The 27581-nt window shown below is 47.4% G+C and overlaps 2 protein-coding genes and 1 long non-coding RNA gene across 5 annotated transcripts; all 3 read right to left on the reverse strand.

Moving 5' to 3' along the window:
• Positions 1-1343: 1343 nt before the first annotated feature.
• tfr2 (transferrin receptor 2) lies at positions 1344-18641 on the reverse strand. Of its 2 annotated transcripts, none has more exons than XM_028398849.1 (18): positions 18546-18641; positions 18021-18253; positions 17738-17948; positions 17472-17664; positions 16528-16668; positions 16292-16400; positions 15976-16218; positions 7621-7760; positions 7377-7552; positions 7189-7308; positions 7024-7106; positions 6875-6938; positions 6727-6794; positions 6503-6573; positions 3347-3431; positions 3006-3230; positions 2782-2922; positions 1344-1699 (listed from the first exon to the last, which is right to left on the reverse strand). In XM_028398849.1, the coding sequence occupies exons 2-18, from the start codon at positions 18048-18050 to the stop codon at positions 1445-1447; spliced, it is 2355 nt and encodes a 784-aa protein (XP_028254650.1). In that variant the 5' UTR covers positions 18051-18253; positions 18546-18641; the 3' UTR covers positions 1344-1444. The 2 variants fall into 2 exon arrangements, with proteins under 2 accessions (XP_028254650.1, XP_028254651.1); XM_028398850.1 differs by having other exon boundaries at positions 18021-18154; positions 18546-18588.
• A 1204-nt stretch (positions 18642-19845) lies between these two features.
• On the reverse strand, positions 19846-20485 carry LOC114431274 (uncharacterized). Its single transcript, XR_003670059.1, has 3 exons — positions 20471-20485; positions 20100-20240; positions 19846-19960 (listed from the first exon to the last, which is right to left on the reverse strand). It is a non-coding gene; the product is annotated as an uncharacterized LOC114431274 (long non-coding RNA).
• A 3042-nt stretch (positions 20486-23527) lies between these two features.
• LOC114431263 (H-2 class II histocompatibility antigen, E-S beta chain-like) lies at positions 23528-26129 on the reverse strand. Of its 2 annotated transcripts, XM_028398843.1 has the most exons (7): positions 26020-26129; positions 25575-25847; positions 24854-25067; positions 24695-24762; positions 24308-24421; positions 24118-24149; positions 23528-24087 (listed from the first exon to the last, which is right to left on the reverse strand). In XM_028398843.1, the coding sequence occupies exons 1-6, from the start codon at positions 26075-26077 to the stop codon at positions 24124-24126; spliced, it is 753 nt and encodes a 250-aa protein (XP_028254644.1). In that variant the 5' UTR covers positions 26078-26129; the 3' UTR covers positions 23528-24087; positions 24118-24123. The 2 variants fall into 2 exon arrangements, with proteins under 2 accessions (XP_028254644.1, XP_028254643.1); XM_028398842.1 differs by having other exon boundaries at positions 23528-24149.
• Positions 26130-27581: the final 1452 nt, after the last annotated feature.

The raw sequence follows: 27581 nt of genomic DNA on the forward strand, positions 1-27581 counted from the left end.
CTTGTCCTGAGGAGGTGGCTCTCCTGTGCTGAGCCATTCTTCTGTGGAGTGGTTGTTTAGTTTCTCCAATGTACAGATCAGAACATTCCTCACTGCACTGGACTGCATATATCACATTGCTGTGTTTCTCCCTGGGAGTCTGATCCTTCGGGTGAACCAGTCTCTGTCTCTGGGTGAACCAGTCAGTGTCTCACTGAGACAGAGACTGGTTCACCCGAAGGATCAGACTCCCAGGGAGAAACACAGCAATGTGATATATGCAGTCCAGTGCAGTGAGGAATGTTCTGATCTGTACATTGGAGAAACTAAACAACCACTCCACAGAAGAATGGCTCAGCACAGGAGAGCCACCTCCTCAGGACAAGACTCAGCTGTTCACCTCCACCTCAAAGACAGAGGACACTCCTTTGAGGACAACAATGTCCACATTTTAGACAGGGAGGAAAGGTGGTATGAAAGAGGAGTTAAGGAAGCCTCTATGTGAAGCTGGAAAAACCTTCCCTTAACAGAGGTGGTGGCCTCAGACATCATCTTTCTACCACATACAATGCAGTGATTCCATCCATTCCCAGGAAGTTTACACATACTCACAGTAAGAACAAAGGGCTGTCAACCAGTCCCCCTCCGGCAGTTTCATAGTCGTTAGCCAGTCGTTAGACACACCTGGCCCAGTCAGCCAGAACATCACAGGTAACCATGGAAACATTTAGTGCTATTGTTTGTAAGTTTTTTAAAGTTTTACCCAGACCCACCCACTGAGGTCTGTAACCACATATAAACCATGTTTCCCACCAAACAGTTAGAACTGATGAAGCTGCTTGGATGAGCAGCGAAACGTCTTCTAGAAAACTCTACAAGTCCAGACGCCTTGCTTCAACCTTCTCTAAGTCAGTGTGTGCGTGTGTCAGTGTGTGTGTCAGTGTGTGTATGTGTCAGTGTGTGTGTGTGTCAGTGTGTGTGTGTGTCAGTGTGTGTGTGTGTGAGTGTGTGTGTCAGTGTGTGTGTGTCATTGTCTGTGTGTGTGTCATTGTCTGTGTGTGTATCAGTGTGTGTGTGTGTCAGTGTGTGTGTGTCAGTGTGTGTATGTGTCAGTGTGTGTGTGTGTCAGTGTGTGTGTGTGTGTGTGTGTCAGTGTGTATGTGTCAGTGTGTGTGTGTCAGTGTGTGTGTATCAGTGTGTGTATGTGTCAGTGTGTGTGTGTCAGTGTGTATGTGTGTCAGTGTGTGTGTGTCAGTGTGTCAGTGTGTGTGTGTCAGTGTGTCAGTGTGTGTGTGTCATTGTCTGTGTGTGTATCAGTGTGTGTGTGTCAGTGTGTGTGTGTGTCAGTGTGTGTGTCAGTGTCAGTGTGTGTGTCAGTGTGTGTGTGTCAGTGTGTGCGTATCAGTGTGTGTATGTGTCAGTGTGTGTGTGTGTGTGTGTGTTAGAGTGTGTGTGTGTGTGTGTGTCAGTGTGTGTATGAGTGTGTGTTGTGGATGCTCCACACGTCTCCGTTCAGAGCGTTGGCGGCTCCCTGCAGCGTCCAGGTGAACAGCGCCAGCTGTCGTCTGAAGCGTCTCTCGTCGAAGTGTTCAGGGTCAGAGGTCAGCAGGGCCAGGTGCTCAGTGAGCGCGCTCAGAGTGTGGTCACCACGCCCATGAATCACATGACGGAACGGCGTCTCCACCGCAGAGACGTACTGAGACAGGAAGTAGTACTCCACCTGGAGGAGAGACAGGAAGGAGGGAGGTGGTGCTACCTTCGTCATGTTTGTGTTGGTGTGTTGTGTTCTGTTGTTGTGTTGTGCCTACATGATGTGTGTGTTGATGTGTTGTATATTGTGTTGTTGTGTTGTATATTGTGAGGTTGTGTTGTGTTGTACCTTCATGATGCGTGTGTTGTGTTGTATATTGTGTGGTTGTGTTGATGTGTTGTGTTATACCTTCATGTGTGTGGTATTGTGTTGTGTTGTGTTGTACCTTCATGATGCGTGTGTTGTTGTGTTGTATATTTGGTGGTTGTGTTTTGTGTGTTGTGTTGTGTTGTACCTTCATGGTGCGAGTGTTGTTGTGTTGTATATTGTGTGGTTGTGTTGATGTGTTGTGTTGTACCTTCATGATGTGTGTGTTGTTGTGTTGTATATTGTGTGGTTGTGTTGATGTGTTCTGTTGTACCTTCATGATGCGAGTGTTGTTGTGTTGTATATTTGGTGGTTGTGTTTTGTGTGTTGTACCTTCATGATGCGAGTGTTGTTGTGTTGTATATTTGGTGGTTGTGTTTTGTGTGTTGTGTTGTGTGGTACCTTCATGATGTGTGTGTTGTTGTGTTGTATATTGTGTGGTTGTGCTGTGTTGTTTTGTACCTTCATGATGTGTGTGGTATTGTGTTGTGTTGTGTTGTACCTTCATGATGCGTGTGTTGTTGTGTTGTATATTGTGTGGTTGTGTTGTGTTGTACCTTCATGATGTGTGTGTTGTTGTGTTGTATATTTGGTGGTTGTGTTTTGTGTGTTGTGTTGTGTTGTACCTTCATGATGCGTGTGGCATTGTGTTGTGTTTTGTGTGTTGTGTTGTACCTTCATGATGCGTGTGTTGTTGTGTTGTATATTGTGTGGTTGTGTTGATGTGTTGTACCTTCATGATGTGTGTGGTATTGTGTTGAGTTTTGTGTGTTGTGTTGTGTTGTACCTTCATGATGTGTGTGGCATTGTGTTTTGTGTGTTGTGTTGTGTTGTACCTTCATGATGCGTGTGTTGTTGTGTTGTATATTTGGTGGTTGTGTTTTGTGTGTTGTGTTGTGTTGTACCTTCATGATGCGTGTGTTGTAGAAGCGTGCCGTGCTCGGCTCGTGCAGGTCGCTGTAGTCGATGGCTCTCTGCAGCGTCTCTGCAGCGCGGCTGTAGTCTCCGCGGGAGCTGAAGACCCACTGAGGGGACAAACCTCTGGACTGAAGACAGAGAGACGTCATGATGGCGTCTCGGGGACATCCTGTCAGGTGACCAGGCTTCACGTGTCACATGGGGAAGTTACCTGCAGCTCAGCAGAGTGTCTGTTGAGCAGAGTGCTGAACTGCAGCACCGTCTGGGCGTAGGAAGTGATGCGTAGCGGTATGATGCGGTCGTGGGCCAATCGCAGCACCATCTCCCCCACCAGCTCACCGAGGCTCCGCCCAGTGACACCCAGACGACCCCCAAGCACTTCCTGTAGGTGGGGCATGCTGTCCAGGGGCGTGTTGATGAACGGGTAGGCTCGCTCCTGAATACAGACATGATGTCAGCAACACGGTGGTCACATGACACAGACACGTGAGGGGCTGCAGCCAGTGTGTGTGTCTGTGTGTTATGTTGTGAGTTGTGTGGTCAGTTGTGTACCTCAGAGAACCTGAGCTCCATGGCTGGGACTCCTGCAAACGCTGTGAAACTGTACGCTCCACTGTTCAGGTACAGAGGCTTCATGCTGCGGACACACAGCAGGGTCAAGAGTGTGTGTGTCTGTGTCTGTGTGTCTGTGTGTTTCTGCATGTGTCTGTGTGTGTGTGTCTGTATGTGTCTGTGTGTGCGTGTGTGTTTGTGTGTGTGTGTGTGTGTGTGTCTGCGTGTGTCTGTATGTGTCTGTATGTGTGTGTGTCTGTGTGTGAGTGTCTGTATGTGTGTGTGTCTGTGTGTGTGTGTGTGTGTCTGTGTGTCTGTGTGTGTGTCTGTGTGTGAGTGTCTTTAAGTGTCTGTGTGTGTGTGTGTGTGTGTCTGTATGTGTGTGTGTCTGTGTGTGTGTGTGTGTGTCTGTGTGTCTGTGTGTGTGTCTGTGTGTGAGTGTCTTTAAGTGTCTGTGTGTGTGTGTGTGTGTGTCTGTATGTGTGTGTGTCTGCGTGTGTGTGTGTGTGTGTCTGTGTGGGTGTGTCTGTGTGTGTCTGTGTGTGTGTGTCTGTGTGTGTCTGTGTCTGTGTGTGTGTCTGTGTTTGTGTGTGTGTGTCTGTGTGTGTCTGTATGTGTGTGTGTGTGTGTGTGTCTGTAAGTGTCTGTGTGTGAGTGTCTGTGTGAGTGTGTGTGTGTGTCTGTGTATGTGTGGGTGTGTCTGTGTGTGTCTGTGTGTGTCTGTATGTGTGTGTGCGTGTGTGTCTGTGTGTGTGTGTGTGTGTCTGTGTGTATGTGTGTCTGTATGTGTGTGTGTGTGAGTGTCTGTGTGTGTGTCTGTATGTGTGTGTGTGTGAGTGTCTGTGTGTGTGTCTGTATGTGTGTGTGCGTGTGTGTGTCTGTATGTGTGTGTGCGTGTGTCTGTGTGTGTGTCTGTATGTGTGTGTGTGTTTGTGTGTCTGTGTGTTAGGGATGTCCCGATCAGGTTTTTTTGCCCTCGAGTCCGAGTCTGAGTCATTTGATTTTGAGTATCTGCCGATACCGAGTCCTGATCCGATACTTTCTATAAAGGCACTCATTGCGGCAAAACCTGTGTGTGTGTGTGTGTGTGTGTGTGTGTGTGTGTAGGCCTGTCACGATAACAGATTTTGCTGGCGATTAATTGCCAAGAGAAATTATTGCGATAAGCGATAATATTGTCAAATCAATGTTCAACTAACATAATGCTAATGACATATAATGCAAGTACACCCTTTCAAAGATCAATAAACTTTAATTTCTAAAGAACATTTAACACTGGAAAGGCCCCCAATTATCAACACTATTATTATTATTGTTATTATTAATGATATTAATATTATTATTATGAGTAGTGGTAGGCCTATTACCATGGCTTATCTGAGCATAGTCAATGGAGTTAAGTCAAACCAACTAGCACGTCATGAGCAACAGAGCCAAACAACACGCACTCTACCTGCTGCTGGGAGTGGGCTCACCTGTGCGCACATGTGTTTGTGTGCGCACGCGTTTGCGTGTGTGTATGCGCATCAGCGAATTTTAAAAACGCCACCATGTAGACAGAAACACATAAAATAGCAGAGATGGCACCAGAGGACTGGGCAAGAGGACTAGACTGGGTGGCGCTGCAGCGAGTGCCGCCAGTAAGAAGGCAGAGAACTTCACTCGTACAACACGGACTCTGTCTGAGAGCACGTTGTATACATAAGCATGTTTAGTCTTGTGGTGAATTGTGTGGAAGTGTTGAACCGGTGTTGTGCAGCTTCACAGCTCTCTGTGTTGCTGTAACCAGCGTCCAAGCCCTGCAGCGCTGTGACGCACCGTGGCGACGCAGACAGCGAGCTGACCGTGGTCTGCTCAGAACATCCCGTAAACGTCACACAATGAGTGAAAAAATAAGAACTACCTGTTGGTTTGACACATTTTAAGACGCAGGCCATATAAAGTCCGACGGCCGGACTTTGCACACTTTATACGCTACGACGCACCGGAGTGACGCCTTTTGTCATCCAGCCTCTTTGACAGCGAGAGGGAGAGAGAGAGAAACAAACAAGCGTGCAAATGTAATTTATCGCGGCCGAAAAACTTATCGAGCCCATTTAATTTATCGTGCAATTAATTGATTTATTGTTTATCGCGACAGGCCTGTGTGTGTGTGTGTGCGCCGCCACACTGGGAGATTTCACACACGCAGCACATCGAGGTCTCGAACCAGGACCTGTCGCACCAAAAGCAGCTGTCATACCCCTGCACTACAAGACACAGAGCCACCCTGCACAGAAGGCGTTAACTTTCAGAGCCCTAATGAGTATATATCCGAGTCCTGATCGGGAGGTAATGTCCGATTCCGATCGAGTCTGAAATCACGTAATCGGGCCCGATTTCCGATCATGTGATCGGATTGGGACATCCCTACTGTGTGTGTCTGTATGTGTGTGTGTGTGTGTGTGTGTGTGTGTGTGTCTGTGTGTGTGTCTGTGTTTGTGTGTCTGTGTTTGTGTCTGTGTGTGTGTCTGTATGTGTGTGTGTTTGTGTGTCTGTATGTGTGTGTGTGTGTGTGTGTGTGTGTGTGTGTGTGTCTGTGTGTGTGTGTCTGTGTTTGTGTGTCTGTGTTTGTGTCTGTGTGTGTGTCTGTATGTGTGTGTGTTTGTGTGTCTGTATGTGTGTGTGTGTGTGTCTGTGTGTGTGTGTGTCTCTGTGTCTGTCTGTGTTTGTGTCGGTGTGTGTCTGTGTGTGTGTGTGTGTGTGTGTGTGTGTCTCTGTGTGTGTGTCTGTGTTTGTGTGTCTGTGTTTGTGTCTGTATGTGTATGTGTGTGTGTGAGTCTGTGTCTGTGTGTTTGTGTGTGATTGCCTGTGTGAGTGTGAGTGTGTGTGTCTGTGTGTATGTCATTGTGTGTGTGTGTCTGTGTGTGTGTGTGTATGTGTCTGTGTGTCTGTGTCTGTGTGTGTCTGTGCCTGTGTGTATGTGTGTGTGTGTGTCTGTCTGTGTGTGAGTGCGTTTGTGTGTGAGTGCCTGTGTGAGTGTCTGTGTGTCTGTGTTTGTGTGTGTGTGTGTGTGTGTGTGTGTGTGTGTGAGTGTCTGTGTGTGTGTGTCTGTGTGTGTGTCTGTGTCTGTGTGTGTCTCTGTGTATGTGTGTGTCTGTGTGTGTGTGTCCTCACATCCTCCAGCTGCCTCCCTCCCTCTCAGCCTGGCTGTAGATGGTCTGACCTGCATGTTTAGGATGCTCCACCTAACACACACACAGTGACACACACACGGTGACACACACACAGACACACACACACACAAACATATGATGACACACACACACACGGTGACACACACACACGGTGACACAGACACACACACTGTCAGGATTTGTGTGGAAACAGTTCCCGGTCACCTGTCTGATGGCAGCGTCCAGCAGGTCCACCAGCAGAGGACTGGTGTAGGCCGACAGGACGTCGTCACCTGTTCGCAGACGGACAGACAGACATGACTGTGATTGGTTGAGAGGTTAAATACGTCCTGTGATTGGCTGACAGTGTTACCCATGACAGCCTGGTCCAGACTGAAGTAGGCCACAGCCTTCAGGTGCAGCATGGACAGGTAACCCTGTAACCCAAACAGAGACCAGACGTGGTCAGTTACCACGGCAACCACACGTCCAGAGGACAGGATAACATGTCTGTGGACAAACCTCCAGCCACTCAGTGGCTCCAACGTGTCCGAAGTCTCCAGCGTCCCAGCTGACAAACAGCACGCTGCGTCTGGGGCTGAAACCTGGAACACATCAGAGTTCACCCAGGACGGCGGTCCACAGGGGGTCTGAGGCGCCACACACCTGAGTCCAGGGGAGTCTTACCGTTCTTCACCATGGCTGAGAAAGTTCGAGCCAGCTCCAGCAGGATCGCCGTCCCGACTCCAGACTTCACGGCCCCCAGACCCAGCGAGTCCCTCTGAGCTCCCAGTATGATGTACTGGTCTGACAGGAGAGACTGGTTTACCTTTGAAACGGACTCGCCTGTGGCTCTCTCTCCACTCAGAGGGTACCTGGCTCGACCCGGCCCTCCAGGGAGGAGAAGATGTTGTTGAGCAGGACAGGCGTCATCACGTTCTGGACAGACATCTGGACTCTGTGTCCAGACCTGAGCTCTGGACCAACCACACAGCGAACGTATGGCAGCCGACCCCGCCACGACGGAGGACAGGACGGACCTGACAGCTGGCTGAGACACAGAGGCGCTGTGAGGTCACAGTCACACCAGAGCAGGGATCCTGAAGGGGCGGGGCTCACCTGAGCAGCTTGGCAGCCACAGTGGCGGTGATTGGCAGGACCGGGATGAGCGGCAGGCCGGAGGACTGGATGGGCGGGAACTGGGTGTGATTGAAGGAGGGAAAGCCGGGAGTGAACGGGTCACCTGACCCCAGGTGGACCTGTGATTGGATGACACAGTGAGAAGCTGATTGGTCATGTTCAGACACAGCTGTGTGTGTGTGTTACATGTTCAGACAAGGCTGTGTGTGTGTTACATGTTCGGACACAGCTGTGTGTGTGTGTTACATGTTCAGACAGCTGTGTGTGTGTGTTACATGTTCAGACACAGCTGTGTGTGTGTGTTACATGTTCAGACATAGCTGTGTGTGTGTTACATGTTCGGACACAGCTGTGTGTGTGTGTTACATGTTCGGACATAGCTGTGTGTGTGTGTGTGTTACATGTTCAGATACAGCTGTGTGTGTGTGTTACATGTTCAGACAGCTGTGTGTGTGTGTGTTACATGTTCAGACACGGCTGTGTGTGTGTGTGTGTTACATGTTCAGACACGGCTGTGTGTGTGTGTTACATGTTCAGACAGCTGTGTGTGTGTGTGTTACATGTTCAGACACAGCTGTGTGTGTGTTACATGTTCAGACAGCTGTGTGTGTGTGTTACATGTTCAGACACAGCTGTGTGTGTGTGTGTTACATGTTCAGACACAGCTGTGTGTGTGTGTGTGTTACATTTTCACACAGCTGTGTGTGTGTGTGTTACATTTTCAGACAGCTGTGTGTGTGTGTTACATGTTCAGACACAGCTGTGTGTGTGTGTGTTACATGTTCAGACACAGCTGTGTGTGTGTTACATGTTCAGACACAGCTGTGTGTGTGTGTGTGTGTTACATGTTCAGACACAGCTGTGTGTGTGTGTTACATGTTCAGACATAGCTGTGTGTGTGTGTGTGTGTGTTACATGTTCGGACACAGCTGTGTGTGTGTGTTACATGTTCGGACACAGCTGTGTGTGTGTGTTACATGTTCAGACATAGCTGTGTGTGTGTGTGTGTTACATGTTCGGACACAGCTGTGTGTGTGTGTTACATGTTCAGACACAGCTGTGTGTGTGTGTGTGTTACATGTTCAGACAGCTGTGTGTGTGTGTTACATGTTCAGACACAGCTGTGTGTGTGTGTTACATGTTCAGACATAGCTGTGTGTGTGTTACATGTTCGGACACAGCTGTGTGTGTGTGTTACATGTTCGGACATAGCTGTGTGTGTGTGTTACATGTTCAGACACAGCTGTGTGTGTGTGTTACATGTTCAGACAGCTGTGTGTGTGTGTGTTACATGTTCAGACACAGCTGTGTGTGTGTTACATGTTCAGACAGCTGTGTGTGTGTGTGTGTTACATCTTCAGACACAGCTGTGTGTGTGTGTTACATGTTCAGACACAGCTGTGTGTGTGTGTTACATGTTCAGACATAGCTGTGTGTGTGTGTGTGTGTGTTACATGTTCGGACACAGCTGTGTGTGTGTGTTACATGTTCGGACACAGCTGTGTGTGTGTGTGTGTGTGTTACATGTTCATAAACAGCTGTGTGTGTGTTACATGTTCAGACAGCTGTGTGTGTGTGTGTGTTACATCTTCAGACACAGCTGTGTGTGTGTGTTACATGTTCAGACACAGCTGTGTGTGTGTGTTACATGTTCAGACATAGCTGTGTGTGTGTGTGTGTGTGTTACATGTTCGGACACAGCTGTGTGTGTGTGTTACATGTTCGGACACAGCTGTGTGTGTGTGTGTGTGTGTGTTACATGTTCATAAACAGCTGTGTGTGTGTTACATGTTCAGACACAGCTGTGTGTGTGTGTGTGTTACATGTTCATAAACAGCTGTGTGTGTGTGTTACATGTTCGGACACAGCTGTGTGTGTGTGTGTGTGTGTGTGTGTTACATGTTCAGACACCGCTGTGTGTGTGTGTTACATGTTCAGACACCGCTGTGTATGTGTGTTACATGTTCAGACACAGCTGTGTGTGTGTGTGTTACATGTTCAGACACAGCTGTGTGTGTGTGTTACATGTTCAGACACAGCTGTGTGTGTGTTACATGTTCAGACACGGCTGTGTGTATGTGTGTTACATGTTCAGACACAGCTGTGTGTGTGTGTGTTACATGTTCAGACAGCTGTGTGTGTGTGTTACATGTTCAGACACAGCTGTGTGTGTGTGTGTTACATGTTCAGACACAGCTGTGTGTGTGTGTTACATGTTCAGACACAGCTGTGTGTGTGTGTTACATGTTCAGACATAGCTGTGTGTGTGTGTGTTACATGTTCGGACACAGCTGTGTGTGTGTTACATGTTCGGACATAGCTGTGTGTGTGTGTGTTACATGTTCGGACACAGCTGTGTGTGTGTTACATGTTCGGACATAGCTGTGTGTGTGTGTGTTACATGTTCGGACACAGCTGTGTGTGTGTTACATGTTCGGACATAGCTGTGTGTGTGTGTGTGTGTGTGTTACATGTTCAGACATAGCTGTGTGTGTGTGTGTGTGTGTGTTACATGTTCAGACATAGCTGTGTGTGTGTTACATGTTCGGACATAGCTGTGTGTGTGTGTTACATGTTCAGACATAGCTGTGTGTGTGTGTGTGTTACATGTTCGGACACAGCTGTGTGTGTGTTACATGTTCAGACACAGCTGTGTGTCTGTGTGTTACATGTTCAGACACAGCTGTGTGTCTGTGTGTTACATGTTCAGACAGCTGTGTGTGTGTGTTACATGTTCAGACACAGTTGTGTGTGTGTGTTACATGTTCAGACACAGTTGTGTGTGTGTGTTACATGTTCAGACAGCTGTGTGTGTGTGTTACATGTTCAGACACAGCTGTGTGTGTGTGTTACATGTTCAGACACAGTTGTGTGTGTGTGTTACATGTTCAGACAGCTGTGTGTGTGTGTTACATGTTCGGACATAGCTGTGTGTGTGTGTGTGTGTGTGTTACATGTTCAGACATAGCTGTGTGTGTGTGTGTGTGTGTTACATGTTCAGACACAGCTGTGTGTGTGTGTTACATGTTCAGACACAGCTGTGTGTGTGTGTTACATGTTCAGACACAGCTGTGTGTGTGTGTTACATGTTCAGACATAGCTGTGTGTGTGTTACATGTTCGGACACAGCTGTGTGTGTGTGTTACATGTTCGGACATAGCTGTGTGTGTGTGTTACATGTTCAGACACAGCTGTGTGTGTGTGTTACATGTTCAGACAGCTGTGTGTGTGTGTTACATGTTCAGACACAGCTGTGTGTGTGTGTTACATGTTCAGACAGCTGTGTGTGTGTGTGTGTTACATCTTCAGACACAGCTGTGTGTGTGTGTGTTACATGTTCAGACACAGCTGTGTGTGTGTGTTACATGTTCAGACATAGCTGTGTGTGTGTGTGTGTGTGTGTGTGTTACATGTTCAGACAGCTGTGTGTGTGTGTGTGTTACATCTTCAGACACAGCTGTGTGTGTGTGTTACATGTTCAGACACAGCTGTGTGTGTGTGTTACATGTTCAGACATAGCTGTGTGTGTGTGTGTGTGTGTTACATGTTCGGACACAGCTGTGTGTGTGTGTTACATGTTCGGACACAGCTGTGTGTGTGTGTGTGTGTGTTACATGTTCATAAACAGCTGTGTGTGTGTTACATGTTCAGACAGCTGTGTGTGTGTGTGTGTTACATCTTCAGACACAGCTGTGTGTGTGTGTTACATGTTCAGACACAGCTGTGTGTGTGTGTTACATGTTCAGACATAGCTGTGTGTGTGTGTGTGTGTGTTACATGTTCGGACACAGCTGTGTGTGTGTGTTACATGTTCGGACACAGCTGTGTGTGTGTGTGTGTGTGTTACATGTTCATAAACAGCTGTGTGTGTGTTACATGTTCAGACACAGCTGTGTGTGTGTGTGTGTTACATGTTCATAAACAGCTGTGTGTGTGTGTTACATGTTCGGACACAGCTGTGTGTGTGTGTGTGTGTGTGTGTTACATGTTCAGACACCGCTGTGTGTGTGTGTTACATGTTCAGACACCGCTGTGTATGTGTGTTACATGTTCAGACACAGCTGTGTGTGTGTGTGTTACATGTTCAGACACAGCTGTGTGTGTGTGTTACATGTTCAGACACAGCTGTGTGTGTGTTACATGTTCAGACACGGCTGTGTGTATGTGTGTTACATGTTCAGACACAGCTGTGTGTGTGTGTGTTACATGTTCAGACAGCTGTGTGTGTGTGTTACATGTTCAGACACAGCTGTGTGTGTGTGTTACATGTTCAGACACAGCTGTGTGTGTGTGTTACATGTTCAGACACAGCTGTGTGTGTGTGTTACATGTTCAGACATAGCTGTGTGTGTGTGTGTGTTACATGTTCGGACACAGCTGTGTGTGTGTTACATGTTCGGACATAGCTGTGTGTGTGTGTGTTACATGTTCGGACACAGCTGTGTGTGTGTTACATGTTCGGACATAGCTGTGTGTGTGTGTGTTACATGTTCGGACACAGCTGTGTGTGTGTTACATGTTCGGACATAGCTGTGTGTGTGTGTGTGTGTGTGTTACATGTTCAGACATAGCTGTGTGTGTGTGTGTGTGTGTGTTACATGTTCAGACATAGCTGTGTGTGTGTTACATGTTCGGACATAGCTGTGTGTGTGTGTTACATGTTCAGACATAGCTGTGTGTGTGTGTGTGTTACATGTTCGGACACAGCTGTGTGTGTGTTACATGTTCAGACACAGCTGTGTGTCTGTGTGTTACATGTTCAGACACAGCTGTGTGTCTGTGTGTTACATGTTCAGACAGCTGTGTGTGTGTGTTACATGTTCAGACACAGTTGTGTGTGTGTGTTACATGTTCAGACACAGTTGTGTGTGTGTGTTACATGTTCAGACAGCTGTGTGTGTGTGTTACATGTTCAGACACAGCTGTGTGTGTGTGTTACATGTTCAGACACAGTTGTGTGTGTGTGTTACATGTTCAGACAGCTGTGTGTGTGTGTTACATGTTCGGACATAGCTGTGTGTGTGTGTGTGTGTGTGTTACATGTTCAGACATAGCTGTGTGTGTGTGTGTGTGTGTTACATGTTCAGACACAGCTGTGTGTGTGTGTTACATGTTCAGACAGCTGTGTGTGTGTGTTACATGTTCAGACACAGCTGTGTGTGTGTGTTACATGTTCAGACACAGCTGTGTGTGTGTGTTACATGTTCAGACATAGCTGTGTGTGTGTTACATGTTCGGACACAGCTGTGTGTGTGTGTTACATGTTCGGACATAGCTGTGTGTGTGTGTTACATGTTCAGACACAGCTGTGTGTGTGTGTTACATGTTCAGACAGCTGTGTGTGTGTGTTACATGTTCAGACACAGCTGTGTGTGTGTGTTACATGTTCAGACAGCTGTGTGTGTGTGTGTGTGTTACATCTTCAGACACAGCTGTGTGTGTGTGTTACATGTTCAGACACAGCTGTGTGTGTGTGTTACATGTTCAGACATAGCTGTGTGTGTGTGTGTGTGTGTTACATGTTCGGACACAGCTGTGTGTGTGTGTTACATGTTCGGACACAGCTGTGTGTGTGTGTGTGTGTGTGTTACATGTTCATAAACAGCTGTGTGTGTGTTACATGTTCAGACACAGCTGTGTGTGTGTGTGTGTGTTACATGTTCATAAACAGCTGTGTGTGTGTGTTACATGTTCGGACACAGCTGTGTGTGTGTGTGTGTGTGTTACATGTTCAGACACCGCTGTGTGTGTGTGTTACATGTTCAGACACCGCTGTGTATGTGTGTTACATGTTCAGACACAGCTGTGTGTGTGTGTGTTACATGTTCAGACACAGCTGTGTGTGTGTGTGTTACATGTTCAGACACAGCTGTGTGTGTGTGTTACATGTTCAGACACAGCTGTGTGTGTGTTACATGTTCAGACACGGCTGTGTGTATGTGTGTTACATGTTCAGACACAGCTGTGTGTGTGTGTGTTACATGTTCAGACAGCTGTGTGTGTGTGTGTTACATGTTCAGACACAGCTGTGTGTGTGTGTGTGTTACATGTTCAGACACAGCTGTGTGTGTGTGTTACATGTTCAGACATAGCTGTGTGTGTGTTACATGTTCGGACACAGCTGTGTGTGTGTTACATGTTCGGACATAGCTGTGTGTGTGTGTGTTACATGTTCGGACACAGCTGTGTGTGTGTTACATGTTCGGACATAGCTGTGTGTGTGTGTGTTACATGTTCGGACACAGCTGTGTGTGTGTTACATGTTCGGACATAGCTGTGTGTGTGTGTGTGTGTGTTACATGTTCAGACATAGCTGTGTGTGTGTGTGTGTGTGTTACATGTTCAGACATAGCTGTGTGTGTGTTACATGTTCGGACATAGCTGTGTGTGTGTGTTACATGTTCAGACATAGCTGTGTGTGTGTGTGTGTTACATGTTCGGACACAGCTGTGTGTGTGTGTTACATGTTCAGACACAGCTGTGTGTCTGTGTGTTACATGTTCAGACACAGCTGTGTGTCTGTGTGTTACATGTTCAGACAGCTGTGTGTGTGTTACATGTTCAGACACAGTTGTGTGTGTGTGTTACATGTTCAGACAGCTGTGTGTGTGTGTTACATGTTCAGACACAGCTGTGTGTGTGTGTTACATGTTCAGACACAGTTGTGTGTGTGTGTGTTACATGTTCAGACAGCTGTGTGTGTGTGTTACATGTTCGGACATAGCTGTGTGTGTGTGTGTGTGTGTGTTACATGTTCAGACATAGCTGTGTGTGTGTGTGTGTGTGTTACATGTTCAGACACAGCTGTGTGTGTGTGTTACATGTTCAGACAGCTGTGTGTGTGTGTTACATGTTCAGACACAGCTGTGTGTGTGTGTTACATGTTCAGACACAGCTGTGTGTGTGTGTGTGTGTTACATGTTCATAAACAGCTGTGTGTGTGTGTGTTACATGTTCAGACACAGCTGTGTGTATGTTACATGTTCATAAACAGCTGTGTGTGTGTGTGTTACATGTTCAGACACAGCTGTGTGTATGTTACATGTTCGGACACAGCTGTGTGTGTGTGTGTTACATGTTCAGACACCGCTGTGTGTGTGTGTGTGTGTTACATGTTCGGACACAGCTGTGTGTGTGTTACATGTTCAGGCACAGCTGTGTGTGTGTGTGTTACATGTTCAGACACAGCTGTGTGTATGTTACATGTTCGGACACAGCTGTGTGTGTGTGTGTTACATGTTCAGACACCGCTGTGTGTGTGTGTGTGTGTGTTACATGTTCGGACACAGCTGTGTGTGTGTTACATGTTCAGGCACAGCTGTGTGTGTGTGTGTTACATGTTCAGACACAGCTGTGTGTGTTACATTTTCACACAGCTGTGTGTGTGTTACATTTTCAGACAGCTGTGTGTGTGTTACATGTTCAGACACAGCTGTGTGTGTGTGTTACATGTTCAGACACAGCTGTGTGTGTGTGTGTGTGTGTTACATGTTCAGACACAGCTGTGTGTGTGTGTTACATGTTCAGACATAGCTGTGTGTGTGTGTGTTACATGTTCGGACACGGCTGTGTGTGTGTGTGTGTGTGTGTTACATGTTCAGACACTGCTGTGTGTGTGTGTGTGTGTTACATGTTCGGACACGGCTGTGTGTGTGTGTTACATGTTCAGACACAGCTGTGTGTGTGTGTGTGTGTGTTACATGTTCATAAACAGCTGTGTGTGTGTGTGTTACATGTTCAGACACAGCTGTGTGTATGTTACATGTTCGGACACAGCTGTGTGTGTGTGTGTTACATGTTCAGACACCGCTGTGTGTGTGTGTGTGTGTTACATGTTCGGACACAGCTGTGTGTGTGTTACATGTTCAGGCACAGCTGTGTGTGTGTGTGTTACATGTTCAGACACAGCTGTGTGTATGTTACATGTTCGGACACAGCTGTGTGTGTGTGTGTTACATGTTCAGACACCGCTGTGTGTGTGTGTGTGTGTTACATGTTCGGACACAGCTGTGTGTGTGTTACATGTTCAGGCACAGCTGTGTGTGTGTGTGTTACATGTTCAGACACAGCTGTGTGTGTTACATTTTCACACAGCTGTGTGTGTGTTACATTTTCAGACAGCTGTGTGTGTGTTACATGTTCAGACACAGCTGTGTGTGTGTGTGTTACATGTTCAGACACAGCTGTGTGTGTGTGTTACATGTTCAGACACAGCTGTGTGTGTGTGTGTGTGTTACATGTTCAGACACAGCTGTGTGTGTGTGTTACATGTTCAGACATAGCTGTGTGTGTGTGTGTTACATGTTCGGACACGGCTGTGTGTGTGTGTGTTACATGTTCAGACACTGCAGTGTGTGTGTTCAGTCCGAGGCGGCGGGGGTCCTGCGGCAGGTCGGCAGGGTCAGGGTAGATCAAAGCTCCGCCTGCTCCATTCCTCTCAGCCAACCAGACCTTCTCAGCGAAACTGACTCCGCCCCCAACACGCATCACCAGCACACAGCCAATCACAGACACGCCTGCACTCCTCAACCAGTTAAAGTCCTGCTGACGGCCGTAGTTGGCGTAGACCACGCCCCCCTGCAGAGACAGCGATAGATGACTGGGGCTGTGGTTGCCATAGTAACGGGCACTTCTTGCCTCAGTGGCTCACCGTGGCACTTCCTGTGGCGCTGTACGGACAGAAGTCAGATGGGTTCAGAGGGATCTGCTCTGAGATCAGACCTGCAGAGTCCACCAGGGACAGAGAGCTGCTGTGAGACCTGCAGACAGAGGGACGAAGGACAAAACATCTGTATGTTCTGCTGTCACAGCTTGAAGCCTGAAGTCATGTGATCATGTGTGTGTGTGTGTGTGTGTGTGTGTGTGTGTGTGTGTGGACCCTCCCACCTGTCAGGGAACTGCAGCATGGCGTAGAGGGACTCGGTCCAGGTGTGATCCATCTGCAGCTGTCTGAAACCATGGAGGATCTCTGAGGCCAGAGCTGTTCCCTCTGAGGAGCCCGGAGGATGAGACGCTCTGCTGACCCGGCTGACACACACAGACACACACAGACACAGACACACACCGACACACACACCGACACACACACAGACACAGACACACACCGACACACACACACAGACAGACACACACACACACACACAGACACACACACACAGACAGACACACACACACAGACACACACACAGACACACACACACAGACACACACACACAGACAGACACACACACACACACACAGACACACACACACAGACAGACACAGACACACAGACAGACACAGACACACAGACACACACACACAGACACACACACAGACAGACAGACACACACACAGACACACACACATACACAGACAGACACACACACACAGACACAGACACACACACACACCGACACACACACACAGACACACACACAGACACACAGACAACAGACACACACAGACACACACACAGACAGACACACACATACACACAGACACACACACAGACACACACACACACCGACACACACACACAGACACACACACAGACACACACAGACACACACACAGGCACACACACACACAGACACACACAGACACACACACAGACAGACAGACACACACACACAGACACACACACACAGATAGACACACACACACACACACACAGACACACACACAGACACACACACAGACAGACACACACACACACAGACACACACATACACACACACACAGACACACACATACACACACAGACAGACAGACACACACACAGACACACACACAGATCAGATGGAATCCCGTCATATTACAGGTTTCATTCATAAATAGCTGCAGGTCACCTGACTGTGTGGTGGATATCTTCATCCTTCAGCAGCCTCCTCATCATCGTCCTCAGCTCTCCCAGGTAAAGCCCCGCCCCTCCCTCTGCAGGTGTTTCAGATCTGCCTCCCTTCAACTCGCCCTCCTCCCCCTGTCCCCCCACCTGAGAACAGTGGTGCCGCCCACTGAAGGTGGCATAGGCCAATAAAAACGCTGAGACAAAGAGGCCACACCCACTTCAGTCACATGATCACACTAGTCAATATAAACATTTTCGTGTGTTTACCAATGGTGAACAGGACGACTCCACACACACACAGCAGCATGCAGGCTCTGCAGTAACCATGGCGATACCTCAGCATCAATGCTGTGATGTCACTGAAAGGCCCCACCTCTTCCTCTGATGTCACAAACCTCAGCTCCATCCCCTGAGCTCCGCCCCCCTCCTCTTCATCATCAGACATGTCCACAGAACGGTGGAGAGACACTGAGGAGGACTAGAGAGAGAAGCACCAAGGGTAACCATGGTAACATGAGAGGAGGCGTGGATTCTGTCACCTGTGTCTCACCTGGAACTGATGAGTCGCCATGGCGTCCATGTGGCTCTGAGGCAGCTCACAGGTGAATCTGCTGCAGCCTCAGAGTAATGATGGAGCCTCTAGTGGACACAGATGGAACTGAACCCTCGCAGAGCTCTAAGTGGCTGCACTTAAGAACAGGAAGTGACCTCAGCTAGAGACCACCAAACACCTTAAGTCTTAAGGAATCGTCCAATCACAGGAGGTCAAAGATAAACACAGTCCTGACACAGAAGCACACAGAACATCTCAGTGACCAATCAGAGAGGAGCTCATTCCACATACAGGAAGTACAGACAAACAGACGGACAGCAGCAGCCATCCCTGTCCACAGAGACACTGAACAGTCCAACAAGTCCATCCTGACAGAGACCAGCAGAAGTAAAGACCCCTTCAGGTCTCTGCAGGTCCCTTCAGGTCTCTGCAGGTCTCTGCAGGTCCCTTCAGGTCCCTTCAGGTCTCTGCAGGTCCCTTCAGGTCTCTGCAGTCCCTGCAGGTCTCTGTTCCAGCACTCACCTGTCGTGTTGAAGCTGCAGACACACAAACCGTCTTCACACCACCAGGAAACAAAGACGTCTGACAGCAGAGCTCCCGTGTGTCGGTGAGGCTCACTGTGATTGGCTGCTCAGAGGGGTCAGAGGTCAGCTGTCTGTTTGATCAGGTTAACTTTATTAACAGACAAGTAAACAAACACAGAGAGTTTAAGGTGGAACTACAGCTTCAGGCTGGTTTATTTAGATTCTTATCAATGAAAACTATCTGTTTATATTTTGGGCATTATTTAGTATATTAACAGTCTTCTACCTCAATTTAAATCTTCGGTTCATAAACTCATTGATAAACGCTGTTTATAGTCTTAAATTTAAATGTTAAGTATTTATTCTGAAAACTTAGACTCTTTCCGTTAGAGCTTTGTGTTGTTCCTGGATATGAGGTGTTGACTTATTGTTACATGTCTACTTGATCCAAACCGTTTGAAGTTGGTGTGTTCGACATGTTGTTATTGATTGGATGAAGACTTTTATAGATCTCATTGGAGATATTCATGCTGTATGATTCATGTGAAGGTGAAATTGTTCTGTTCATTTGTTTTATAGTTCTTGGTGGGACGGGTACGCTGATAGATTAGTCTGGATCAAACTACAAACCAGAAGAGGCTAGCTCCGTGGTACAACTCAAACATCTGATCACTGAAACGGATTACACGTAGGATGGAGAGGATGTGGCAGTCCTCTAAATCAGATGACTCCCGGAGGATCTGGAGAGACAGTCTGCTGACGTATAAGAAGGCCCTTCGTAAAGCCAGGACAGCCTACTATTCATCACTAATAGAAGAAAACAAGAACAACCCGCGCTTTCTCTTTAACGCCGTGGCCAGGCTGACAAAGAGCCACAGCTCTGTGGAGCCTCGCATTCCTGCAGCTCTTAGTAGTGAAGACTTCATGAGCTTCTTCACTGATAAAATCACCACTATTAGAGGACAAATCAACCACAATCTCTCTGTGACCGCTGAGGACACACCGCCACTTCTGGAAACGGATCCTGATCTAACTCTGGACTGCTTCGTGCCCATCGGCCTCCCTGAGCTGACCACCAGCATCAGCAAGTCTAAACCTACTACCTGTCTTCTGGATCCGATCCTTTCACGGCTCCTCAAATCACCAGCACACAGCCAATCACAGACACGCCTGCACTCCTCAGCCAGTTAAAGTCCTGCTGACGGCCGTAGTTGGCGTAGACCACGCCCCCCTGCAGAGACAGCGATAGATGACTGGGGCTGTGGTTGCCATAGCAACGGGCACTTCCTGCCTCAGTGGCTCACCGTGGCACTTCCTGTGGCGCTGTACGGACAGAAGTCAGACGGGTTCAGAGGGATCTGCTCTGAGATCAGACCTGCAGAGTCCACCAGGGACAGAGAGCTGCTGTGAGACCTGCAGACAGACAGAGGGACGAAGGACAAAACATCTGTATGTTCTGCTGTCACAGCTTGAAGCCTGAAGTCATGTGATCATGTGTGTGTGTGTGTGTGTGTGTGTGTGTGTGTGTGTGTGTGTGTGTGGACCCTCCCACCTGTCAGGGAACTGCAGCATGGCGTAGAGGGACTCGGTCCAGGTGTGATCCATCTGCAGCTGTCTGAAACCATGGAGGATCTCTGAGGCCAGAGCTGTTCCCTCTGAGGAGCCCGGAGGATGAGACGCTCTGCTGACCCGGCTGACACACACAGACACACACACACAGACACACACACCCACACAGACAGACACAGACACAGACACACACACACACAGACACACACACAGACACACACACACAGACAGACACACACAGACACACACACAGACACACACACACAGACACACACACAGACACACACAGACACACACAGATCAGATGGAATCCCGTCATATTACAGGTTTCATTCATAAATAGCTGCAGGTCACCTGACTGTGTGATGGATATCTTCATCCTTCAGCAGCCTCCTCATCATCGTCCTCAGCTCTCCCAGGTAAAGCCCCGCCCCTCCCTCTGCAGGTGTTTCAGATCTGCCTCCCTTCAACTCGCCCTCCTCCCCCTGTCCCCCCACCTGGGAACAGTGGTGCCGCCCACTGAAGGTGGCATAGGCCAATAAAAACGCTGAGACAGAGGCCACACCCACTTCAGTCACATGATCAGACTAGTCAATATAAACCTTTTAGTGTGTTTACCAATGGTGAACAGGACGACTCCACACACACACAGCAGCATGCAGGCTCTGCAGTAACCATGGCGATACCTCAGCATCAATGCTGTGATGTCACTGAAAGGCCCCACCTCTTCCTCTGATGTCACAAACCTCAGCTCCATCCCCTGAGCTCCACCCCCCTCCTCTTCATCATCAGACATGTCCACAGAACGGTGGAGAGACACTGAGGAGGACTAGATGCTATTCCTCTGATCGGAGACTCTATATTAGGACAGATCAACTTGTCTCTGGAAACAGGATATGTACCACAGGCTTTTAAAACTGCTGTGATCATTCCGATACTTAAAAAACCTTCACTGGACCCGGACGTCCTAGGAAACTACAGACCGATCTCCAACCTCACCTTTATCTCCAAACTACTCGAAAGAGCTGTTGTAAGTCAGCTAAACGACCACCTGCGTAGGAACAGTCTGTTCGATGCTTTCCAGTCTGGATTCAGAGCCCATCACAGCACAGAAACAGCACTGCTTAAAGTCACCAATGACCTCCTCATGGCATCGGACCGGGGTCTTGTCTCTGTACTCGTTCTACTGGATCTCAGTGCTGCCTTCGACACCGTAGACCATCGCATCCTGCTACACAGATTGGAACACGAGATCAGGATTACAGGAACAGCACTGCGCTGGTTTAAATCATATTTATCTGACAGATTTCACTTTGTTCACACTAACGATGTGTCTTCCACAGGTACAAGGGTTAACCACGGTGTTCCACAGGGTTCTGTGCTCGGACCGATCCTGTTCACCCTCTACATGCTCCCTCTAGGAAACATCATCCAGAAGCATGGCAAAAACTTTCATTGTTATGCTGATGATACCCAGCTGTATCTATCCATGAAGCCTGAAGAAACAGAGCTGCTAGTCAGACTACAGGCGTGTCTAAAGGACATAAAGGACTGGATGTCCTCCAACTTTTTACTATTAAACTCGGACAAGACTGAGGTCATTGTTTTTGGACCGAAACATCTCAGAACTAGTTTATCAGATAATACTTTCTCTCTGGATGGAATTACTCTGGCCTCCAGTACGACTGTGAGGAACCTTGGAGTTATCTTTGATCAAGACATGTCGTTTGTCTCTCATATTAAGCAGGTCTCCAGGACCGCTTTCTTTCACCTGCGTAATATTACTAAGATCAGGAGCATCCTCTCTCAGAGTGATGCTGAAAAGCTCATCCATGCTTTTGTCACTTCAAGACTGGACTACTGCAACTCTTTATTGTCAGGATGTCCACATTACTCCATCAACAGTCTGCAGCTGATCCAGAACGCAGCAGCTAGAGTTCTGACAGGAAGCAGCCAAAGGGATCATATCTCTCCTGTCCTAGCGTCTCTTCACTGGCTCCCAGTGGACTCAAGAATACACTTCAAGATCCTTCTTCTAACCTACAAGGCTCTTCATGGACTTGCTCCATTGTATCTGCAGGACCTGATTGTACCATATGTTCCTAATAGGACACTCAGATCTCTGAGGTCAGGTTTACTTGTAGTTCCTAGGATTCATAGAAGCAGAATGGGAGGACGAGCTTTCAGCTATCAGGCACCGCTATTATGGAACCAGTTACCAATCTGGGTCCGAGAGGCAGACACTGCCTCCACCTTTAAGACTAGACTTAAAACCTTTCTGTTTAGTAAGGCGTACAGTTAGCCTTAGACCTAGTGTGTAGCACAGCTATGCTGCTCTAGGCCTACGTTGTCGGGGGGCACAAACATGATCCACTGAGCAGTTTCCCTCTCACCCTCTAACCTCTCCTTTTCTCTCCTTAGTCTGGCTCACACTGGTCTCAAGACCTGGATGCTGACCTGCAGTCCGGCCCGTGAAGTCTCTCTTGCTCTACGTTGTCACGCACAAACACGATCCTCTGAGCCCTCTGACCTCTCCTCCACTCTCCTTAGTCTGGATCATACTGGGTAATATCGTCTCATAATCTGTGTTAACTGTCTTCCTTGTAGTTCTGTGCCTCGCTCTCTCTCTTTGCAGGTCTGAGACCTGCATGCTGACCTGCAGTCTGGTCCCTGATCTCTCCTGTGCTCATCGACTTCACTAGCCCCTGCTGCTCATCCTTGCTATCAAATTACTATTCCTACTTATGGACCGACGATATATATAGATATCTATTACAATATAATCACTGTTTCATCTGCTGCATGTTTGCTCTGTACTGTATCATGTTTGTATCATGTTTGCTCCTCTCTCTCTCTCTCTCCTCTCTCTCTTTCTCCTTCATCCTCTCTCTCTCTCTCTCTCTCTCTCTCTCTCCCTCATCCTCTCTGACTAGCAGCAGGACTGGTTCCCCCTTAAGCTGACGGGTCCTGCTCAAGGTTTCTTCCTCTTAAAGGGAGTTTTTCCTTGCCACAGTGCTCTTAGGGGGGTTCCTGTGAAGCGCTTTGAGACAATGTCTGATTGTAATATGCGCTATATAAATAAAACTGAATTGAATTGAATTGAATTGAATCATGAGTCGACAGCAGGTCCTCCTGTCCTGTTGAACTCTGTCCTGTTTTATTGTGAACTGTGTTCATAACGTTCTGTCAGATTCTTCCAGTGGACTGACTCCAACAGCAGGAGACATGGAAGCAGGCAGGGTACACAGCTAATCAGTCCACTACTGCAACAGTACAGGAGGCCTTCACCAGACCAGAACGTAGTCCATACAGACACAGACAGTCCCACAAGCCCAGCACCGTCAGGGGTGAGGCAAACTCACAAACCGGGTCCAAAGTTCAGTCCAATGAGTCAGTCCACTGAGACAGCTGTAAGATTAAGATTTACTTTATTAATCCTCATAGGGAAATTAAATACGATAGGGAGCAGGAAAAAGGACAAAACCAAAGGCAGGAAGACTCGTACACAGGTATTCGTTACATCATGATGTCACTCTCAGACTTATTGATCAGAAGATTGATCAGTCTGATCATTAGCTGATACACCAGAGAGCACCTGGTCCAAAACCAGAGAGCAGTCCACCAGGACCTGGATCAGGTTAGACCATAACAGAGAGCAGTCCACCAGCTGGACCTTGATCAGGTTAGACCAGAACAGAGAGTAGTCCTCCAGCTGGACCTGGATCAGGTTAGACCAGAATCAGAGAGCAGTCCTCCAGCTGGACCTGGATCAGGTTAGACCAGAATCAGAGAGCAGTCCACCAGCAGGACCTGGATCAGGTTAGACCAGAACAGAGAGCAGTCCACCAGCAGGACCTGGATCAGGTTAGACCAGAACAGAGAGCAGTCCACCAGCAGGACCTGAGCTTGAGGCAGGCAACAGGAGGAGGAAGCAGATGTTTCTACTGACAGGACCAGGATCAGGATCAGGATCAGAACCAGGATCAGGATCAGGATCAGGACCAGGATCAGTTATTTGGAACCAGGATGCGGCCTGGAACAGAAGAAGACCAGAGGAGGACAGGGTCAACAACAAGTTCTGGTCCCATATCAGACATTTAGTGTTCAGTGTTCCTGAATGGAAAGAACTGAAACTGGTCCCAGCTGGTCTGAAACCAGTCTGGACACAACAGGAAGTGGACTCGGTCTGACCTCGGGCCTTCCTCTTGTAGTAGATGAATCCAGCCAGAGACAGAACCAGACCCAGAATCAGACCTGAAGCTCCGATGGCGATTTTATTCCTCTCTGACTCAGGCATGGACGGATCTGAGGACACAGAGAGAGAGACAGGTGAGAGACAGACAGACAGAGAGACAGGTGAGAGACTGACAGAGAGACAGATGAGAGACTGACAGGTGAGAGAGAGACAGAGAGACAGACAGGTGAGAGACAGATAGGTGAGAGAGAGACAGACAGGTGAGAGACAGATAGGTGAGAGACAGAGAGGTGAGAGAGAGACAGACAGGTGAGAGAGGGACAGGTGAGAGACAGACAGACAGACACAGTCAGGCAGACAGACAGACAGTCCTGTCCTCTTACCCCACTCAGTGATCAGGGGCTTCTTCAGACTGGCGTGTTCCACCACACATGAGATCTTCTCTCCAGACCTGAACACAGAACAGCATCACTGACTGACAGACCTGACTGGACCTGGACCTAACTGGACCTGGACTGGACCTGGACTGGACCTGGACTCACCTGGGCGTGTACTCCAGGTGGGAGTGGGTCTGGTAGTACCAATCACCGTCTGCCAGCTCGTCAGTGGACGTGACCCCAGAGGTGACTTCCTTTCCGTCTCTGATCCAGCTCACTCTGATCTGTTTGGGGTAGAAGTCGTAGACGCTGCAGACCAACATGGAGGGATGACTGCCAGGAGGGGGCGTGGTGGAGTACAGTACAACGGAGGGCTCCACTGGACACACACACAGACACAGAGTATTGTTATCAGTAACAGTATAATCAGTGTCACATGATTCATGAATTAAATTATAATTTCACCCAGATTATCTTCTAACCAGTTTGTTTGTTTCAGATTTTATTAAAACTGTTTTGAGTCATACAAACATGTCAGACAAACATGTGCAAACTTCCTGGGAATGGATGGAATCACTGCATTGTATGTGGTAGAAAGATGATGTCTGAGGCCACCACCTCTGTTAAGGGAAGGTTTTTCCAGCTTAACATAGATGGCTTCCTTGACTCCTCTTTCAAACCACCTTTCCTCTCTCACATTATCATAATGCTGTGTAGCTGCAGTAGCAGACTTTCACCACCAGAGGGAGATTTTAATCTGTAATGAGGTAATCAATTGATCATAGGTATTCTCTGTGGATCAATAAGTCTTGATGACAGATCAATAATCAGACCTGATGTGTTGATCAGTTTGAACATGATGATCTGATGATTCACACAAACTCACCTGATTTACCCAGAGCATTCTGGTACCAGATCCCAATGTTGGGTTGGCAGTACCTCTCCCTCTGAGCTCTCAAAGCAGCCAGGAGTCCAGTGTTATTGTTGAAGTACTCTGCGTTTCTCACTCCGTACTCAGTGAATCCAACAAACTTCCCCACATTACTGTCAAACCTGGTGAACTCTATCTTGTTGTAGAAATAAGAGTTGATGACCTGGATGTCCTTCAGCTCAGAGGAGGTAAACTCACAGCGAGTCACAGCAAAGAACAGAAATCCATCTGAAACACAACACACACTGATCAGAGCATTGATCAGTGATCAGAGCATTGATCAGTGATCAGAGCATTGGTCCTACCTGCTGTTACTGTAGTTTAAACAGAGCATTGATCAGTGATCAGAGCATTGATCAGTGATCAGAGCATTGATCAGTGATCAGAGCATTGATCCTACCTGCTCCGTAGACAGAGGTGAGGAGGAGGAGGGTCAGGCTGACACAGGATGAAGCCATGCTGCTGCTGCTGTGCTGTCTTCACTCTGACTCTCAGTCTGCTGAGAGCGACTCTAAAAAGCAGAGCAGAGGTCACATGACCAAACATCAGCTGTTACCAGGCAGACGAGTCTGACAGAAGTCACAGTCTGAACACACTTCATACAGGAAGACACACACAGTCATGTTTAATTCAATTTTCAATTTTCAATAATGGCCCTGATTAATTATTATTGTTCTTACTTATATAATAAGTGTTATCTCTTGGTTATATTTGAGTATTGACCCCTGCTGATCAGACCTTTTCCTGCTTTGTCTCTGTTCCTGATTCAGTGATCATAATAAGCAAAGGGCAGCATGGTGCTGTCATCAGGTTCCTGCCTTTGTGTACAGGTTCTTCTTCCTCTGTGGGGTTTCTCCATGGACTCTGGCTTCCTCCCACATTGTAAAGATGTGTTTAGGTTAAATCATGACTCTGAGCTGCCCATGGGTGTGTGTGTGTGTATACACCCACACACAATGTCTGTGCAGAGCTGTGACAACACATTTGCCCCCTTACAGATTTGTTTTGCTTTTTTGTCATATGTACATGTTTCTGATCATCAGACTAATCCTAATATCACTAAATATATATACATATACATATATATACATGTATATACATGTATGTATATGTATATACATGTATGCATAAACATATACATACATGTATATACATATGCATATACATACATGTATATACATATGCATATACATGTATGTATATGTTTATGCATACATGTACATACATGTATATGCATATGTATATACATGTATGTATGTATATGCAGTGTTGGGAAGATTACTTTAGAAATGTAATTGGTTACAGTTACAAGTTACCCTGTTAAAAATGTAATACTAGTGTAACTATTTCAATTACTTTATCAAAGTTATGTAACTAATTACATTTTTTACAATTTTGAATGAATGCTCTCAACCATTCCACAGTCAGCCGAATACCGGACGAGCTGAGGAGGAGGAGACGTGAATGCAAGGTAGGAATTAAATGTTGGATGAAGAAATGTTTTAAAGCCTGTGTCCCTGCGATCATCACGGTGAAACGTCAGGTCTCTGGCTAATAAGATGGACGAGCTGGAGGCGCTCGCATGGACCCAGCGGGAGTACTGAGATATGGGGTTCCATTTGGGCCAAAATGATGTCAATGCGCTCTATGTCTTGTTGGGTGAAAGAATTTATTCTGCATGGTGTTAACATGCAGTGTGTTCAGATATATAAGTATTCATGTTTATATGTGTTTATCGCTTAATAATGTGATTTTCATAAGTGTTTATGTGTTAGGAAGTTTTATAGAAAATCAAAGTAATTTGAGGATACTGAATGTATTAATAAGTAATTTCATAGTGTGTCATATAACGTTGTTTTCTGCAATTCAGGCTGTGGCAGATGAGATCAGTTGTTTTTCTGCTCTCTGGAGAGAGCTCCGGTTGGTACGAGATGGTCATAAATTCAGACTAAGGACAGCAGC

Source organism: Parambassis ranga, unplaced genomic scaffold (genome assembly GCF_900634625.1).
Source record: "Parambassis ranga unplaced genomic scaffold, fParRan2.1 scaffold_65_arrow_ctg1, whole genome shotgun sequence".
In the NCBI taxonomy this organism is placed as follows: Eukaryota; Metazoa; Chordata; class Actinopteri; family Ambassidae; genus Parambassis; species Parambassis ranga.

What these genes read in the sequence shown, in the direction of transcription:
- tfr2 (XM_028398849.1), bottom strand. Translation starts at nt 18,050, where the DNA reads ATGGACGCCATGGCGACTCATCAGTTCCAG. An exon ending in AGTCGTCCTGTTCACCATTG is followed by an intron (nt 17,665 to 17,737) that starts GTAAACACACGA and finishes TCTTTGTCTCAG; the next exon opens with CGTTTTTATTGGCCTATGCC. An exon ending in GGAGGGCCGGGTCGAGCCAG is followed by an intron (nt 7,309 to 7,376) that starts GTACCCTCTGAG and finishes CTCTCCTGTCAG; the next exon opens with ACCAGTACATCATACTGGGA.
- LOC114431263 (XM_028398843.1), bottom strand. Translation starts at nt 26,077, where the DNA reads ATGGCTTCATCCTGTGTCAGCCTGACCCTCCTCCTCCTCACCTCTGTC. An exon ending in GAATGCTCTGGGTAAATCAG is followed by an intron (nt 25,068 to 25,574) that starts GTGAGTTTGTGT and finishes GTGTGTGTCCAG; the next exon opens with TGGAGCCCTCCGTTGTACTG. An exon ending in CTACAAGAGGAAGGCCCGAG is followed by an intron (nt 24,150 to 24,307) that starts GTCAGACCGAGT and finishes CTTCTGTTCCAG; the next exon opens with GCCGCATCCTGGTTCCAAAT.